Below are 19,101 nucleotides of genomic sequence, written 5' to 3'. Positions count from 1 at the left end.
CCGAGACTTCAAGGAGTGTATGCAATTTAAAGTGACTAGTAGCGCGATAATCTGGGACAATGTTGATTGTGCAAATGTTGCAGATACTCACTCCTCAGTCAGTGTGAAAATGGGGCAGATGCTACTCTGGCATGAGTGGCCAGTATTGGTCAACAACAGATATGCAAATAGTGCAGCGTGGCGAGACTACTACAGTGAGTGCACGAGTATGAATAATTGGCCCGACAGAAATGTGACAACAAACTCAAGACAAAAAAATTGGCAGCATGTTGCAATGGAATTGTAGGTTAGCTGTTTAAGAAGTTGATTACAAGAGGGAAGAAGCTGTTGGAATGTCTGCTAGTTCTATTTTGCATTGATCGGTAGCGCCTACCTGAGGGAAGGAGCTGGAAGAGCTGGTGACCGGGATGTGGAGGGTCCGAGAGGATTTTGCACGCTTTTGTCTTAGTTCTGGCAGCGTGCAAGTCCTCAAGGGTCGGTAGGTGGGTACCGACAATCTTTTCAGCAGTTTTGATTGTCTTTTGCAGTTGGAGTACTTTTTTGTAGCAGCACCAAACCAAACTGTGAGGGAAGAACACAGGACTGATTCGATGACTGCTGTGTAAAACTGCCTCAGCAGCTCCCGTGGCAGGCCGTGCTTCCTCAGAAGCAGCAGGAAGTACATCCTCTGCTGGGCCTTTTTGAGGACGGAGTTGATGTTGATCGCCCACTTCAGGTACTGAGAGACTGTAATTCCCAGGAACTTGAAGGTCTCAACGGTTGACACAAGACAGCTGGACAACGTGAGGGTCAGCTGTGGCGAAGGATGCCTCCTGAAGTCCACGATCACCTCTACAGTCTTGTGCGTGTTTAGCTCCAGGTTGTGTCGGCCCCACCACAGCTCCAGCCGCTCCACTTCCTTTCAATATTCAGACTCGTCACCGTCTTTGATGAGGCCGATGACAGTGGTGTCATCTGCAAACTTCAGGAGTTTGACAGCCAGGTGCATTGAGGTGCAGTCATTCGTGTAGAGAGAGAAGAGCAGCGGAGAGAAGACACAACCTTGAGGTGCCCCAGTGCTGATGCTGCGTGTGGATGAGGTGGTCTCCCCCAGCCTCACCTGCTGTGTCTTGCCCGTCAGAAAGCTGTAAATCCACTAGCAGATGGCAGGCGAGACGCTGAGCTGGAGAAGCTTGGAGGAAAGGAGTTCAGGGATGATGGTGTTGAACGCCACCAGGGGACTCTTGAGGTGGTCCAGCACGAGACGTTCAAAGGACTTCATGACCACAGATGTCAAGGCGACAGGCCTGTAGTCATTTAGACCCGAGATTGTAGGTTTCTTGGGGACTGGAATGATGGTGGAGCGTTTGAAACAGGATGGTACTTCGCACAGTTCCAGAGATCTATTGAAGATCTGTGTGAAGACTGGAGCGAGCTGGTCCGCGCAGACTTTGAGGCAGGATGGGGATGGTTGTTAATTTATATGTGCCCTATGATTGGCGGGCAAGTAGTTCAGGGTGTACCCCGCCTCTTGCCCAGAGTCACCTCGGATAGGTGCCAGCATGCCCGCAACCTTCGTGAGGATAAGCGGTATGGAAAATGTATGGTTGGATGGGTTACATAGAGTAACTGTGCTGTGCATGTCTTTGACCTATGAGAGGCAGACACAATGAGATACTCTCAGTAACAAAAAAAGTAGTCGTCATGATTGAATCTTGTTAATATAACTCTTTTTTCACAGTTTGAAGACTATATGCCAGAGAGTAGTTATATTGCCTGTTGTATATAATTATACAGAATTTGTCTACCAATATTCATTATTGTGAGAGATATAAGTGCCGCAAGATCGATGCTAATTTTTGTTAGCTCATCTGTGGTGTTTTTCATTCATTGTGTTAGCTGTGAGCTAGCAAAAACAAAGCAACAAAGTATGATGTATTTCAACATTCAATAGATGTAATTCTTTTGTTATTTGTGTTTAGTTTTACAGTGAACTTCATCTGGAGTCCCAATGAACGACCTTAAGCAAGGAACATTCGCTGTTACTCCTTGCTACTATGTTAGCAACTTAGCAACCTGTTGTGATCACGTGGGATCTGTATGCCGTCTGAATGGTGCTGGATAGAAATGTTGGAACGGAGCATAGAATGGACTGCTTGTATAAGAGTTCTAAAATCTGAGATTTTAGATCCAGTCCGAGCCGATACAATACTCTTTTGCTAATATCGGAGTGATATCCGATAGCAAAGATTGGATCGGGACACCCCTAACATTTATACATGGCATCACCGTTGCAGCTTCAATCAATTTGGGGGGGTCCTTGGCTTGGAAATGATTGACGACTGATGGTATTGGTTATCAGTATCGATGGAAAAAATAGTTATCATGCATCCCTATGCGCAACACATACACTTACAGGAGGGTCCTCGGTTTACAACGGTCCTGACACAAGAAGCTTCAAGGTTATAAAACGGAACACACTGAGCTATATTGCGCAGCGACGCAAGACTACGTGGTCACGACTCATGAAGCACAAGAAGACATACTCAGGTACAACCGTACTTACTGTTTTGTATTTATTATCTTTGGTTTGAGTGTTTATCATACAAATATTTACATTAGTGATTCTGACTTCCGTACAAATTTGGGTAACGTTGCCGCCGTAGGAACAGAACCCTTTCGTAAACCGAAGACCCCCAGTCTAATACTACTTTGACCACAAGTGACTAACGTGGTCACTAACCAGTCAACTGCTAATGTTAGCAGTCTGTCTTCACTCTGTCATCCTCTTGTCAAACAGCACAAACAGATGGACATAAATTCACAAGTCGTAGGAGATCAAATACCTAAAAGCCACAAAAGGTTGCTCTGTATACCAGCTGAGTCTTATCAAATCATCTGCAAAAGTAGGAAGTAGAAACCTGCCAAAATAAAATGGGTAACAGCGCTGAACTCTATTGCTCATTCACATGACCAACTGTCATGGCACTGAAACACTCGCCAACGCTGGAGAACAGTACTTGGAAACCTGAGTATTTTCGCCAGATCGTGATATAACAGTGAGACTAATTTACATAGTGCTAGCCCACCCACAACAAGTTTCTTTACCCATGACTTTGAAGATAGGCTGGGCACAGATTCAGGGCCATTTTTAAGCCACAGCTAGTTTACCCTGTCCAAGACGCGATCATGTCAAAGCCAAAAGTTAAACAGAGCTGCATTGAGATTTGTTTGCTGCACACCTTTAGCTTCTGATAAGCAGCGCATACAATAACTGATTGCCCATTGGGAGAGGTCGGGCGGTGTTGATTTTTGTTTGACGGTGTCTCTGCTGCGTGCACCAAATACATGGATTCCCACACTAATTGACACGTGTAATTCACCACCTTTGTGATGTGCTGCCTCCATGAAAGAAAATACAATCCGTGCTGACTTTTTGGATACTCGCGTGCGCTTCGCAGTTCGCACACTCTGTTGTTCATCTTTAGTTGTCATGGTAACAAAACCTGTACTCGTGTTTGGGCTAGCAATATGGGCGGGGTCCATGTTGGGTCACTTGCATGAGACAGAAATGCTGCCTCGTAACAGGGTAATTTCAGCAAGCCAAAAATATGTTTTAACTGTGCTACAATTCTCGATCCTTGGGACATTTTGATGAAAGCATATGAATTTGTAAAGTTGGTTTCATCTCTCTAGAAATTTACGATTTACAGTCAACCATCTCTGTCCACATGTTTCTAGTAAGAAGAAAGCACTTAAGTGCATATTGCACTACACAAGTTTAGTTTCCTGTTTTCCGCCCTCAACCCAGTCTAGACGCTAGACACCGCAGTGGCTTTTTCGTTATGGCTCAACCCGCCAGGACGCCGTCGCTTCCAGGAAAGCAAACGACCCAGGGTTTAGCTCACATCATCAGGCCAAGCCGCCTTGCAAGTACTCTTCTTGGTATTCATGGGAACCACATATAGGGTCACAGCAGCAGAGCGACCGCCATACAGAAGTGGTCGGCGACCTATGGTGTATTGAAAGAAGGAAGTGGGGGGGGGCTGACGTGTGGGGGGGTGGGAGCTGCGCTCCAGTCAGCACTTGCTGCACAGGAAGCAATGGAAACATGACAGGTAAAAGACCAGCATGAATTTACTTAAATGTGCAGCACAAGCTTTAGTACATCATTTATTATAAATTTTCCCTATAGGAAATAACAGAAATGTAATCAGTTCCTTGCAAAATGTTTCTTGTGTAGGCATTAGTAATCATGTAAAAGTGTAAAATGATTTATAGTAAAACAAATTCTGTATATTATTAATTTGGGTAGGCAATAATTGATTTTTTCCTCCCTTACAAACTATTGAAAATGACAAAGCAAGTTTTGCTTTTGTTTTTTGTTTTATTTCTCCTGATACCAAACAAGGATTAACGTGCATCAACTTCCACAGAAATGTTAGAAATATGTTTTTTGTTTACAGAAAATCTTAAAATAAATGCTATAATAAAATGGCCCTTTTGTCACAACGTATATAAAAACATTTCATTTTAAATGTTCAACAAATTAATATTATAAAATGAGCCATCGGACTGCGAGACTTGGCTGGTCCATGTCCGTTATCGAAGCTAGACAGTCAAAGGTTTCTATCATGTCGCTAAATCACTGCTTTTGCTTTGAAAAGGGCACCAGGTCTTTGACAATGGTCTTCCGCCAGGTTCCTTTCTTATTTGTTAAACAATGTGAAAATGATTCCGCTCATGTTGTCTATAGTGGGAATTAAAGTAGCCGCGAGAGCGAGTCAAAAAGTCGCTAAATAATTACACTGAACAAAATTATAAACGCAACACTTGTTTTCGCTCCCATTTTTCATAAGCTGGACTCCAAGATCTAAAACTTTTTCGACATACACAAAAGGCCATTTCCCGCAAATATTGTTCACAAATCTGTCTAAATCTGTGTTAGTGAGCATTTCTCCTTTGTCGAGATAATCCATCCCACCTCACAGATGTGGCATATCAAGATGCTGATTAGACAGCATGATTATTGCACAGGTGTGCCATAGGCTAGCCACAATAAAAGGCCACTCTGAAATGGGCAGTTTTATCACACAGCACAATGCCATAGATGTCACAAGTTCTGAGGGAGCGTGCAATTGGCATGCTGGTTGCAGGAATGTCCACCAGAGCTGTTGCCCGTGAATTGAATGTTAATTTCTCTACCATAAGCCATCTCCAAAGGCGTTTCAGACCATTTGGCAGTACATCCAACCAGCCTCACAACCGTGGACCACGTTTAATTTTGTTTACATATTTTACATACAAGTAACTGTTTTTAAAAAAAATATTTTATCTATGAATGTCCTTTCCCAACGTGGCCCTTGAGCACAAACGTTTGCTCATCCTTGTCAGAAAGCCCTTTTTTTTCACAAGCAAACAACTGACATATAAGGGCAAGCAAAAAGTGAGCAAAAGTGTTGTTAGCCACATTACCATTGGATTGCATCCAAATATCTGGCCCCCGCTCTTGTTTCATTGTCACCGCCGGGGGAAATATCTGCTGACTGGCTGCTAAGCACTCCGCTACGACCACCAAGCGGGTGGCAAATGCTCATCCATTTAGCGAAGGTGCCGCGCAGTCGGTTTGTTGATACTTTTTCATTAGCACTGGCACCTACGGGAAGCGACTAGTGGGAGCAATGTGAATGAATTAAGCGCCACTCTTGTACTAGTTGCATACGACGACTATAAAATGCCCCCTAAATGCCAAATACCGGTTAACACATAATAGCAATCCCCATAAACCATGCATGTGATTTGACCCGTCTAGCCTAAATGCAGCCTTAGAAGATTAGTCTCCTGTTTTTGGATATTGTTTGGAGAACTGCTAAACAATACTTTTCCCTGCTAAATTGTGTACATTTTTCCTCGTAGCGTAAACAGGAGAACATCACGGAGAAAGGGATATTTGTCTCTGAATTATTCAGCAAGTATCAGCATGTTGCCGCATCAAAAACATGGTACAGAAACAACTTCCTCTTGCGGTTGGCTTAAATACAATGCTTGATTAATTGAAGCATAGTCTGTTGTTATGTTAGGCGAGGTAAGGGGGAAAAAAAATACAACAGATTTGTTTTGCTTTTTTTTATGCTTATCCTGTCACAGGAAACTTTTTCCTGCAGAAAACCTTATCCTTTATTGAAGCCGGTGACGTGCGTGTAGCCTACTGAAGTATCAGAACACCACTGAGGCCACACACTTTCTTTTCCACTGGCTCTACTCATTATTGAACCTTTTTATTGGCATAAAAAGGTAATACCAGGAACCATTTTGAGTGGTATCTAGCAGATTTGCCATCGACGCGTCATTGTGACTGAGGACACACAGCTGGAAATGACAAAAATGCAACGAAATTCAGTGTATTATTAGCTTACCGTGCACCCTCCACAGTCTCCCTTTTGCTGCAGCACTCTGTTCTCTAGTTGCCCTCAGTCTCCTCTCTGATTTTATCCCTTTATTTCTGGCTTTTTCCGACCGATGCATTTAATGCGGTGCGGTTTCCCGCTGTACTGTTTTGCAGTAGAAAACCAACCATGAGCATCGATTGGACTGCCCTTAACCTCCTTTTGGATTAATGGCATTTCCATTCCTTTCAATGGGGAAAAATGAGTTGAGGTGTGAGTGTTTTGATTTACGAGCGTAGTCACGAAATGACTCAAGGCACCACTGTATTTCAAATCTACTATTAAACTGCAATTTTTCCCCTCCAAAGTATTGCCGCTGGAGTCTACCATACTTTCTCAGCCTTCTCTGCCACGCCTTCATGCACTCCTGGCAGGATTCTTCTAGGATCCTACACCGCTCCGCCGTTATGACTATCTTGATGTCGTCCACTTCTTCAAAAGAATCCCTTTATAACCCCATTGAGCTTGCGAAATAGGAAAAAATCACCCGGAGCCAGTTCGGGAGAGTACCGAGTTTGCTTGTGATGTTCGTCTCAGCCAGGAACTCTCGGATGCTCTCGGCATTGTGAGCGGGTGTTTTATCATGTTGAAACAACCACGAGTTGGCCTTTTGCCTCTTCTCGCACACTGCATGAAGCATTTATTGCAAGATCTCTTTGTAGACCTGCTGGTTGATCATCTGGCCCACAATGAATGGGAAAACTCATAGTTTGTAGTTTGGGTTTGAAATATCACTTTTGTGACATTGATGTGTGCCAAAAAAAACCTATTTTGTCAAAGCACCAATTGGAACGTATCCACAAAAAAAATTGACTGCCCTCAGCCTTTTCTCAGATAAAATGTCTCCTTACTTTCCTCTTTCTTGAAGAAATTGCTGCTGCCCCTTTAGATTGGTGATTCCCAACCAGGATGCTGTGGCACAAATAGTGTGCCGTGAGAGATTGTCCAATTTCACCTAATTGGTCTTTTATGTATTTATTTATTTTTCTCTCTCTCATTAAAATAATTGTTCAGCTATGCCAGAAATGTATAGTGACAGGCAGGACAATTAACTGCTCTTCCATAAGATGGCAGAAGGTACATGATTAATCAATGCATCTACTTTCTTTGACATTTTTGTCTACTGTTGTCCCTTGAAAAATGTTTTTAAATGTAAAATATGTGACTTGGCTCAATAAAGGTGACGAAAACGCTGCATTAGATTGTCCCGTTGTGTACCTAATGATGTGTCCATCGTATGCTTTTAGTTTGGGACACCTCAGTGGAGTGGATGTGATGGGATAAAGAATAATACTTGATGAAAGAGGCGGGATCGCTCGTCCCAATGCCAGAAATAGTGTTGCTATGCAACTATTGGAAGCTCATTTGAAGTCTTCCAAGTTCCAACGCTCCCTGCATGCGTGTGTTATGAGTATAAAGATGAAACATATTTGCTTCTCAGCTGGAAATCGCTGCCTCCCATCACTGCGTTCTTTGACAATGTGACATGTCATTTGTTCATCAAACACGCTGATGTTTGATCCGTGAAGAGGACAAAAACGCTGACATAAATATGGATGTTCTTCACTCACGTTTGCAGAAAATCACAGCTGACCTACTTTTCATTTTTCTGATCAAATGTCTTTTGAATGTAGAAAGGTGGATTGGTGCGGGAGAAAAAACAAACTGAATGGGAATCACAAGAGATTCCCAAGGTTTTCTCAACTTTGTTATATAATGTAACTGCAAGCAGGCGGGCAGCTCCCAGCTTGTCAGGAGCTTCTTTGAAACTTTGTTCGTTTTCCACATTTAAAAAAAAAAAAAAAAGCATTCAAAATGTTTCACAGAAGAATTGATGATTAGTGACTGTATTTGAGTTAAACGTCTGAGTAAGATCCCCCGGAGAAGTCATTAGGAGACCAACCCGTCTGTGTTGGCTCTTCATGCTTTCACAGTGTCCATCTACGCGTACTGAGAAGGTGATGCCTAAGCTGTTCGATGACAGTTGGCACATAGTTGTGCTTACCATGTGACATTTCTATGACAGTTCTCTTTTTAAGGAGATGTAGCTTGCATTTTCTTACAGTTTAAAAACATTTCCGAGGTGTGACATGCTTTTGTCAAAATACCCCAATGATCAAGAATTAAAAACACATTTTACACACCTGCTTCCTTGTCTCATTAAAATTAGCATGTCCCATGCAAGTGAGCGACTGACTCTATACCATGCACCATATACTGCTGGTATATATATATTGCAATGTGAAAAAATACAGAATAATATACTCGTGACGTGAAAACCAGCACACATTTCACTTTTTCCCTCTCTGTATTGTTTGGACAGTTAGTTTATAAAAGCTTCAGTAGAAAAGAAAATATGCTCAGTAGAGCACAAAACTGAATTATTTGTATGACCTCTACCTGTACAACTGCACTGTTATGCACCCAGTTATACTGTATAGTTATTAGCACATCGCTAACACTTTCATTTATTCGTAATCAATCTGTTATCTTACACGTTTTAACATATTGTGCATTAGTATTTCTTTATTTGATTTATGTACACCTACGTTTGTCCCTTCACAAATGCCATAACACTTCCCCTCCCACTCACCTCAAATGTAATCTGTTGCGACATGCATTCTTTCATTACATTCTGAAGATCAAAATAGTAAATGCAGGCATGTAATTGTTTCCCATGTCCTCAATAATAGTTAACATACAAGAAGATAATTATACAACACTCTGGGCTGCTCCGTGTGTATAGTGTGAAGGGTTATATTTACTGTAACATTGGTGGGGAGGGTCATTATGCATTCTTATTACTACTGCCCATTTGCAATGTCGCAATGCTCGGTCAGCCCTGATTCAAATTGGCACAATATCTATTCTTGTTCCATGTAGCTGCTGCAGTCGAAAGACATCAAGGAAGACTCCGTGCTTTGCTGCTCTATGGCGGTAAGACACAAACACACACCCAATTACATACTCTCTCACAAGACACAGTACACTGTAAACGGGGTTCTCAAACGTTTTGGTTCCAGGGACCCTTTACAGGGGAGAAATCTTCCCAAGCCATTCCACCAGCCCCCACCTAACACACAGATACATACAGTATTGTCCATTCATTTTATGCTTGCAGTTTTTTTTTTCTGTATGTTCACATACATTGAACAAAATATAAACGCAACACTTTTGTTTTTGCTCCTATTTTTTGTGAGCTGGACTCCAAGATCTAAAACTTTTTCTACATACACAAAAGGCCATTTCCCTCAAACATTGTTCACAAATCTGTCTAAATCTGTGTTAGTGAGCATTTCTCCTTTGTCGAGATAATCCATCCCACCTCACAGGTGTGAGATATCAAGATCCTGATTAGACAGCATAATTATTGCACAGGTATGCCTTAGGCTGGCCACAATAAAAGGCCACTCTGAAATGTGCAGTTTTGCTTTATTGTGGGGGGGGGGGGGTCAGAAAACCAGTCGGTATCTGGTGTGACCACCATTTGCCTCACGCAGTGCAACACATCTCCTTCGCATAGAGTTGATCAAAATGTTGATTGTGGCCTGTGGAATGTTGGTCCACTCCTCTTCAATGGCTGTGCGAAGTTGTTGGATATTGGCAGGAACTGAAACACGCTGTCGTATACGCCGATCCAGAGCATCCCAAACATGCTCAATGGGTGACATGTCCGGGGAGTATGCTGGCCATGCAAGAACTGGGATGTTTTCACCTTCCAGGAATTGTGTACAGATCCTTCCAGCATGCGGCTGTGCAGTATCATGCTGCAACAGGAGGTGATGAATGGCACAACAATTGGTCTCAGGATCTCGTCTACGTAGCTCTGTGCATTCAAAATGCCATCAATACGCCTGCCCATACCATAACCCCACCGCCACCATGATCCACAACGTTGACATCAGCAAACCGCTCACCCACACGACGCCACACACGCGGTCTGGCATCTGCCCTGAACAGTGAAAACCGGGATTCATCCGTGAAGAGAACACCCCTCTGTGCCAGACGCCTTCGAATGTGAGTATTTGCCCCCTCAAGTCGGTTACAATGACAAACTGCAGTCAGGTCAAGACCCCAATGAGGACGACAAGCATGCAGATGAGCTTCCCTGAGATGTTTTCTGACAGTTTGTGCAGAAATTCTTTGGTTATTCAAACCGATTGTTGCAGCAGCTGTCTGGGTGGCTGGTCTCAGACGATCTTGGAGGTGAACAAGCTGGATGTGGAGGTCCTGGGCTGGTGTGGTTACACATGGTCTGCGGTTGGGAGGCCGGTTTAATGTACTGCCAAATTGTCTGAAACGACTTTGTAGAGGACTATGGTAGAGAAATGAACATTAAATTCACAGGCAACAGCTCTGGTGGACATTCCTGCAGTCAGCATGCCAATTGCATGCTCACTCAGAACTTGCGACATCTGTGGCATTGTGCTGTGTGATAAAACTGCACATTTCAGAGTGGCCAGCCTATGGCACACCTGTGCAATAATGATGCTGTCTAATCAGCATCTTGATATGCCACACTTGCAATAATCATGCTGTCCAATCAGCATCTTGATATGCCACACCTGTGAGGTGGGATGGATTATCTCGACAAAGAATAAATGCTCACAAACAGATTTAGACAGATTGGTGAAGAATATTTGAGGGAAATGGCCTTTTGTGTATGAAGAAAAAGTTTTAGATCTTGGAGTACAGCTCATGAAAAAAGCAAAAAACAAAAGTGTTGCGTTTATTTATTTTTTTCAGCATATGTTTGCAATGTGTTTAAAAAGTGTGTTTTACTATGTTTAAATGTGTTTATAGCATGTAGGAGGGGTTAAACCAATTTAATAAAAGAAGTCATATGATCTCTAAATTGTGGATTTTCATCTGTTGCCGGTAGGTCTAGGATGCATCCCCCGTGATGAACGGGGGTTCTGTATGCAGTTTAAAAAAAATATAGATATATACAGTTTATTGTACTTTATTTTGCAAACCCCCTGGTTACAGCTCCCAGGTTACAGTTTGATAATCACTACTGTAAACAAGCTGCTATATGAAGAAGAAGAATCACCTTTTCTTGTCATGACCATTCATGCATGCACACGAAATTTGTTCTCTGCATTTTACCCATAACAGTGAACACACACTTGTTAGTGGAACACACTGGAGCATGGGGCAGCTGAAGTGCCCCAGGAGCAGTTTGGGGTATCAGTGTCTTGCTCAAGGACACCAGTGCCGTGAGTCCGGGGGATGTTGGCAGATGGTCCGGTCAGGGTCTTGAACCTAGGTCCCCCACGGTGGCAGGCAATGATCTTAACCATTGGGCCACGGCTGCCCATCTCTATAACCTGGTTTATTTAACTTGTTTCATTTGTTATTCTAACTGCACCAGTTTGTCCACGTGAGTGTGATGAATAATAAAATAGCAAAGGTGAAGCAGAATTGTAGCTGTAATCTCTTTCTGACCACGTGACGCTAAAAAACAGGCATGTATTAGCAGTAACAAGGTGAATCTGTGTAGCATTTGTTCTTTCTATTTTCAACTGGCAGTCAAAAATTTTAATAAAGAGAAAGTGACTGTTTATTTTGCTTTTTGTTCTAACAGAAAAAAGGAAAAACTATACATTTTAAAAACAGGCCACGGGACAGTCAAAAAAACGGAAATGAATTAAAGTATTGCTAGGAGGAGGGGCCTCTAAGATTTCAAGTTTATTAATGTACAGTATAATAAATATCAGGTTGGCCAAGTGTATCAACAGCAGTTGATGACAGAACATTGTGAGAACTGTGAAGAACTGAAGAAACACCCAAAGACAACAGTCAGTGACATCACTGTCAACCTCCACAGGGCAGGGGTGAAGGTATCACAACCCACTGTTCGAAGAAGACTTTGAGAGAACATATATACAGGCCATACCACAAGATGCAAACCACTCATCAGCAAAAAGATTTGGATTTTGCAGAGCGCAGAGATGAGCCACAAAGGTTTTGGAACAAGGTTTTATGGGCTGATGAGACTAAGATTAACCTCTACCAAAGTGAGTTGATCACCTCTCTTATATTTTTTATTGATTATACATTCCAAAAAATACACCATCAAACTGGTAGCACTTTGTGTTTGGCACGTCTGTACTGAGCTGGGAGCATTTTCTTTGGGCAGAGAGATGAGGAGGCGGGGGTGGAGAGTGATGCAACATTCAAATCTTGCTAGGAAAACTTGCATACTGTACCTTTTTAATTCTTCTTTTTTTTTTTTTACTTCACTCTGGCGGCGGCGTATCTAAAGCTTGCTCGTAACTCAAATCTTGGCTCATATTGCGAAGCAAAAAAATCGACAAAGCAAAGCTCCAAACACTCGTAGGTTGGTGCACTAATTAATTCAAGATAGACACCATCACAACACTTTTCATTTTTTGATTGTCAATTGAAAATGGGAAAGAACAGATGCTACACGGATTAAAAGGTGGCAGACACTGTCTCACACTTTTTCTTGCAACTCCACAGCTGCAGAGCTCCGGGAGGCTCCTGGAGGAGCAGCTGCCCGAGATGATGACGGAGCTGCTTGGGGCCGTGCGCGACAAGATGTTGAGCCCGGCTGAGTCACCCCTGACCCGCTTGCTCCTCATGGAGGTAGTGGAGCTGCACGCACACCGCTGGAGCCCCCTGGAAGCACTCACCGCGCAGTACTACGACCGCACCATCCACAGGCTCACCTTGGCCACAGCCTAGACCTGCCATTTCATCCCGAACTTTTGGTACAGACGATTGCGTTTTGGGCCGCTAGGGGCAGTGTAGGATGGGAGCAGCTTATCCGTTGGGAATGGAGAGATGTTAAGAGGAGGAGGATGAGGGGCGCCTGTGTCTTCATTGTCCTCCGCCCCCTCCTCTCGTTCCATCCTCCAGCGCTCGTGGCTGATAAAAGACAGAAAATGGAGGCAGGGAGAAGACACGGTGCCGCTGTCTGTGTGCACCGTCTGCCCTCCCCTCCACAGGGACCCTGGGTCAGGAGGTCCTGCTGCGGGACTCCAGCACGCCCACACCAACCCCCATAACCTCCCATCCCCCGCCCTTTGTCTCCCTCCCTTAGCAGGAAGCCTTTTTTGTGGGGATGAGACAGCGGGCCTGCTGGGCCCGGCTGGGCTTGGGATAAGGATCAGGCTGGCTAGAGTAGGGTGGCAGATGGCGGCTAGAGCCCTTGTGAGAGACACACACACACACACACTCACACTCACACTCAAAACACACACGCATGCATGGCAACCAAGCATCCCTCTCCACCATAGAAAAATAGGAAATAAGGGGGGGTCGTCAGCATTAGAGGAGCATTAAAAAAAAACACACACACACAGTGCTGTTAAACCTTTTGTTTTTGTCTCCCAAGCCGTGCACATCCACATTCATAATAACCGTTTGTTTTAAATATATATTTATTATAAGCATTTGATTTTACCATCGGATTCTTACCAAGTACTATTAGAGCCACACTGAAAAGAGAAAAACGCTAACATTACGAGAAAAATGTGGTAATATAAGAATCATTTTTTGATGTTGCACAAATACATTGCACTTCGTGCAATGTTAGGTGAATAAAGAGGTTATCATAGGAGAAATAAATTGTAATAAACGAAACAAGTTTTAAAGCTATGAAATGAATTGGGAAAGTTGTAATTTCACAATGACATTCTTACTGATTCACAAATAAAGTTGTAATAATACAAGAAAACGTCAAGTTCTACAAATAAATGTGTACAAAAGTTGTAGTGTTTTGAGAATGAACCAATGTTCCGAGCAAGGCGCAATGTTATGTGAATAATATCTAATTTCCCTTTACGTGAATATCTAATTTCTCCTCACGGGATCGATCAATCAATTGATCGATTGAACTATCTATTTAAAAGATGTAAGATTACGACAAAAAGTCATCATAGGAGAATGAAGTCGTAATAAGTAGTTGATGTAAAGCTAGGAAATTAACTTGGTATTGTAAGGGGAAAAAAGTTAATATAACAATGGCAGTCTTAATGATACACATAAAAAAAAAGAGTATGAAGAAAAAAATTGTAACGTGAAAAGAATAATAGTTATGTGACTAATATTCTGGGCAAAGTAAGTCTTAAGTCTCGTGAATTGTCAAGTTTGGACAATTAAGTTGACTTCCGGGGAGCAAGGCAAATGATGATTATAGAATTTGTATGTAAAGTTTAATAATTGGTGCTTTAAGTCAAGTTTTGGAAGGTGATGTTGTAATAAAGGGAATTTGGGGGGGAAAGTTAGGATTGTAAATGTTAGTTTGGATATTGTTGGGGAATGATGGTGTTGATGTTTGTTTTTATTTTTTTTTATTGGTAAATTTGTGGGGATAAGTTAGGTTTTTATACACACAATAGGGGAGGTGGTAAGTGTGTTGAGATAGGGGTTGAATGTTGTGGATGATTTATAGTTTGAGAGATTAATGGGGGGAGGGTATTGAGTGGTGAGTTAGAATTTAAAGGAGTTGGTGTGTTGAGTGGAGGGTTATGGAGGTTGGTGAATGTAAGTTTAAGGGGGTTTGTGTTAATGTTATTTTGGATTGGTGGGGTGTAGGAAGATGAATGGGGTAGGTTTTGAGGTTGTAGTTAGAGTTAAGGGAGATTTGAATTATTATAAAAATAATAATTGTTTTTGAGGTTGTTTGTATGTTGGATGTATTGAGGAGGGTTGGTTGTTGATTAGTTTGAGGTTGTGTTGTTGGTTGATTGTGGGTATGGGTTTACTAGGTATTTGGGATGGTGGTGTGGGGAATGGATATGTTTATGGTATAAAGAGAAGTATTAAATAAAAAAGTATTATTTAATGGGAAACTTAACAAACAGCCTAACTTACCTATTACTATTGCTTTTTATCAAGGAGTGTGGCTAAATTGAGCGGCTGCATCGATCGCCTCATTCAATGACGTGCGCTGCACTACGAATATTGCTCGCATGCATTTTGCCCACAGAGACTGTACACTTCACTATTTCGTCCCCAGGGAGATCTAAAATTCTAAACATTGTTAAGCATTGTTGTAATTGTATACTGTATAAGTTTTTTTTTACTTTGGAGTGAGGAATAAAAGCAGCAAGATTAATGCACCAGAAAGTGCGGGAGCATCATCCTCCCAAATTGAAAAAATAACTGCAGAAAGTATACAAATTATTCATTCATTCATCTTCCGTTCCGCTTCTCCTCACTAGGGTCGCGGGCATGCTGGAGCCTATCCCAGCTATCTCCGGGCGAGAGGCGGGGTACACCCTGAACTGGTCGCCAGCCAATCGCAGGGTACATATGGACAAACAACCATACGCGCACACATTCACACCTACGGGCAATTTAGAGTCCTCAATTAACCTACCCTGCATGTTTTGGGGATGTGGGAGGAAACCGGAGTACCCGGAGAAAACCCACGCAGGCACGGGGAGAACATGCAAATTCCACACAGGCGGGGCCCGGATTTGAACCCCGGTCCTCAGAACTGTGAGGCAGATGTGCTAACCAGTCGTCCGCCGTATACAAATTTGTATAAAGCAAATAGACCGAGACAATTTAGAGTCATGGCTGCAGAAGTATCTGGGAATTTTTGAAAAAAAATGCTCTCCTCTAATGTAAGCCCTGTGTGGAGAACAGACAAATTAGTGACCCCAGTAGTGCACTGGTTGTGGGAAAGTCCTCCTACAGGACCCAGGGACTTGATGCCCATTGGAGGTCCTTGCAGCACATCAATGAACTCAATGAAAGCTTAAACATTTGCCAATTGACACATTTAAAAACTGATGACTGACATTTAAGAACTTCTCCATTGTCACTTTCCATTGTGATACTTTGCACACTTTGCATGGTTTCTTTACGAAAACGTTATGTGGTTCATTTATAAAAAGTGTCATGTCGAGATGAGTGATGGGAGTAAAAGTTCGTTATTCCACTTAATTGCAACCCCAATTCCAATGAAGTCGGGACGTTGTGTTAAACATAAATAAAAACAGAATGCAATGATTTGTAAATCATTATGGAGCGTAAAATACGACAACGGAGACCCCGGACTGTTGAGCAGCTGAAGCTGTACATCAAGCAAGAATGGGAAAGAATTCCACCTACAAAGCTTCAACAATTAGTGTCCTCAGTTCCCAAACGTTTATTGAATGTTGTTAAAAGAAAAGGTGATGTAACACAGTGGTAAACATGACCCTGTCCCAGCTTTTTTGGAACGTGTTGCAGCCATAAAATGAATCATAAGGTTAATGATCATTTGCTAAAAACAATAAAGTTTATCAGTTTGAACATTAAATATCTTGTCTTTGTAGTGTATTCAATTAAATATAGGTTGAACATGATTTGCAAATCATTGTAATCTGTTCTTATTTGTTTAACGCAATGTCCCAACTTCCTTGGAATCGGGGTTGTACAATCAATCGTCTGATCATTTATGTCACGACACATTAAAAACATGCAAAACAACTAATTCCACCGAAGTAATATTTTCTTAAAGGCTGAAATAAACAATATAAAGATGCTAAATATAAAATAGTCATTGAAACTTCAAATATATCATATCATATATATGAATATTCAGAGCCACTACCGGACCACGACTCAAAAAAGCTTAACATGGGACCGTGTTCTAAGAATAACCATTCACGCTTCTCGTGTAATTCTTTTTGCCTTTTCAGTGTGGTGTTAATACTCCTTAGCATACAGTACATTCTCGATACTCTGTTTCCTGCTTTCCAACATGTACATATGAGATTTAGCACCAGGTCTTATTGCACACGTTTGAGTTGGTTGCAGTGTTATGAGGCGGTTTGGGCTAAACAAACAAAATGGATAAATAGAAAGTATAGCGGCAGTGAAAATAAATTATTATTGAGCTAAAAAGTAGATATAACACTTTTTTTGTGTGTGGGGGGGCGGACTAGGAAAAAACGGGGGATGGCAAATGAAATGTATCTGACATTTACCTGGAGCCATCCTTTGCGGTGAATATTTGGTGTGGCATTATTTGATGGTGTTTATTGTGTTTTAGGAATAATGACCTTTACTAACCTGTGTCTTGTGAAGACCACATAGCCCAAAAAATCTCTATACATATTTATCTATGACGCTAATGTGCGCTATGATCGGTCATGCAGCATCTGTGAATGGGCTCTCTGTAATCTGCGTTCAGTATATTTGCAAGTATTTAAAAAAAAAAAAAAAAAAAAAAAAAAACACTTGAAGTTAGCAAAAGAAATGTTATGGGAAAACACCCGGAAAATTTCTACCAGGAATTAGCTTGATGCTTTAGTGAACACAAACAAACAGTGTCGCAATTCAGGGGCCGCATCCTTCGAAGGACGTATTCATCTACGAACGGCCCTCGTTAAGTGGGACGATCGTGACTTTTTTACGTCATGATGGTAGGTGGCTACATAATAGCCTCATTAACGTCATGTATTTTAAACGGAAGTTTTACAGTTGCAAGAAGAATTAACACATCTGGCGTGAAAACCTTTACATTGGTGTGGTTTTTCTGCAGTCTGAAACTGCACTGTTTGATACTCCCATGATCCCATGCAACGTCACAGGCAGGCAAACTTAATTGAGTCTTTTTCATCAAATGTGCTAAAAACACACATGCATTCATATAGTCTGCCATGCTTAAATCCAATGTATTTTCCTAGTATCGATACATTACCTTTTAAAACGATTTTAAATCGAGTTATGTCATCCGGGAGGCCAACTTGCCGAGCATACTGTAGATCGATGCAGTTGGATCGGAGGGATATGAATCGATACATCGATGATGTGAATGAATTGTTACACTCCTAGTAGCGAAGCATTCTGCAAAAAAATGAAAAAAGTTGTCACGTCATGACAGAAAAAGTGTTCATCAGAATATTATGGGATAAAATGGTGTACTGTTAGTTGAAATGACAAGCATGAAATACCTTTTTCTGAAAAAAGGTTTCTAGAATGAAGTCGTAAATTTAAAAAAAGTCGCAAAGCTCCGAAAGTTTTACTATTGCAAGAAAAAAGTTGTAACTTTATAAAAATAAAGTTGCAAAAAGCTAATGTTACAATAATAAAGTTGTAATAATACAAGAACATTTCCAGAGCTACCAAATATTTCTTGTAATAGAAGAATAAAGTTGTTATATTGCAGGGGGAAAAACGTATTATGAGAATAGTTTGAATATTTTGAAAGTTGCAAAGCGATGGAGTATTCGTACTATAAAAATAATAATAATGTGATACTAATAATAATGATATTACGGGGGGAAGTAAAGTCAAATTGTAATGTTAGTAGAATAGTTAACGCTACGAAATGGTCGTATTACAGGAAAACGTTGTATGAGATGTCATATTGCACAAGGTAATATAGATGTAATGTAGCAAAAATGATGTCATGTTTCTTCTAGAAAAAAAGTCAAGGTTATGACAATAAAGTCAATATTACAAGAAGGGAGTTGTAATGCTGTGAGAGAAGTTGCAAAGCTACCAAACAGTCGAAATATTACAATAAGTAAGTTGAAAATCTACAGCAAAAAAAGTTGTAACATCACAAGAATAGTCGTGAGGTTCCGGGAAAAAGTTGTAACATTATGAGGAAATGTTGCAAAGCTACAAAATATTCCGAGAAGTATTGACGCTACAAAACAGTCGTAATATTACGTGAAATAAGTTGTAATAGTACAGGAAAAAA

The 19,101-nt window shown here is 41.5% G+C and overlaps 1 protein-coding gene across 8 annotated transcripts in view; it reads left to right on the top strand.

Annotated features, from left to right (window-relative positions):
- Positions 1–14,562, top strand: part of ctif (CBP80/20-dependent translation initiation factor) — a 75,917-nt gene extending 61,355 nt beyond the window's left edge. For 5 of the 8 annotated variants that reach the window (XM_061799782.1, XM_061799786.1, XM_061799783.1 and 2 more), the window contains 2 exons: positions 9,309–9,362; positions 12,912–14,562. In XM_061799782.1, the coding sequence (XP_061655766.1) occupies positions 9,309–9,362; positions 12,912–13,136 (279 nt within the window). In that variant the 3' untranslated portion in view covers positions 13,137–14,562. Of the gene's footprint in view, positions 1–2,397; positions 2,530–6,733; positions 7,623–9,308; positions 9,363–12,911 lie in introns of those variants that run through there. The other 3 variants (XR_009792109.1, XR_009792110.1, XM_061799781.1) reach the window with 3 other exon arrangements.
- Positions 14,563–19,101: the final 4,539 nt, after the last annotated feature.

Source organism: Phyllopteryx taeniolatus, chromosome 15 (assembly GCF_024500385.1).
Source record: "Phyllopteryx taeniolatus isolate TA_2022b chromosome 15, UOR_Ptae_1.2, whole genome shotgun sequence".
Taxonomy (NCBI): Eukaryota; Metazoa; Chordata; class Actinopteri; order Syngnathiformes; family Syngnathidae; genus Phyllopteryx; species Phyllopteryx taeniolatus.
This window is presented reverse-complemented; position numbering and strand designations above follow the sequence as displayed.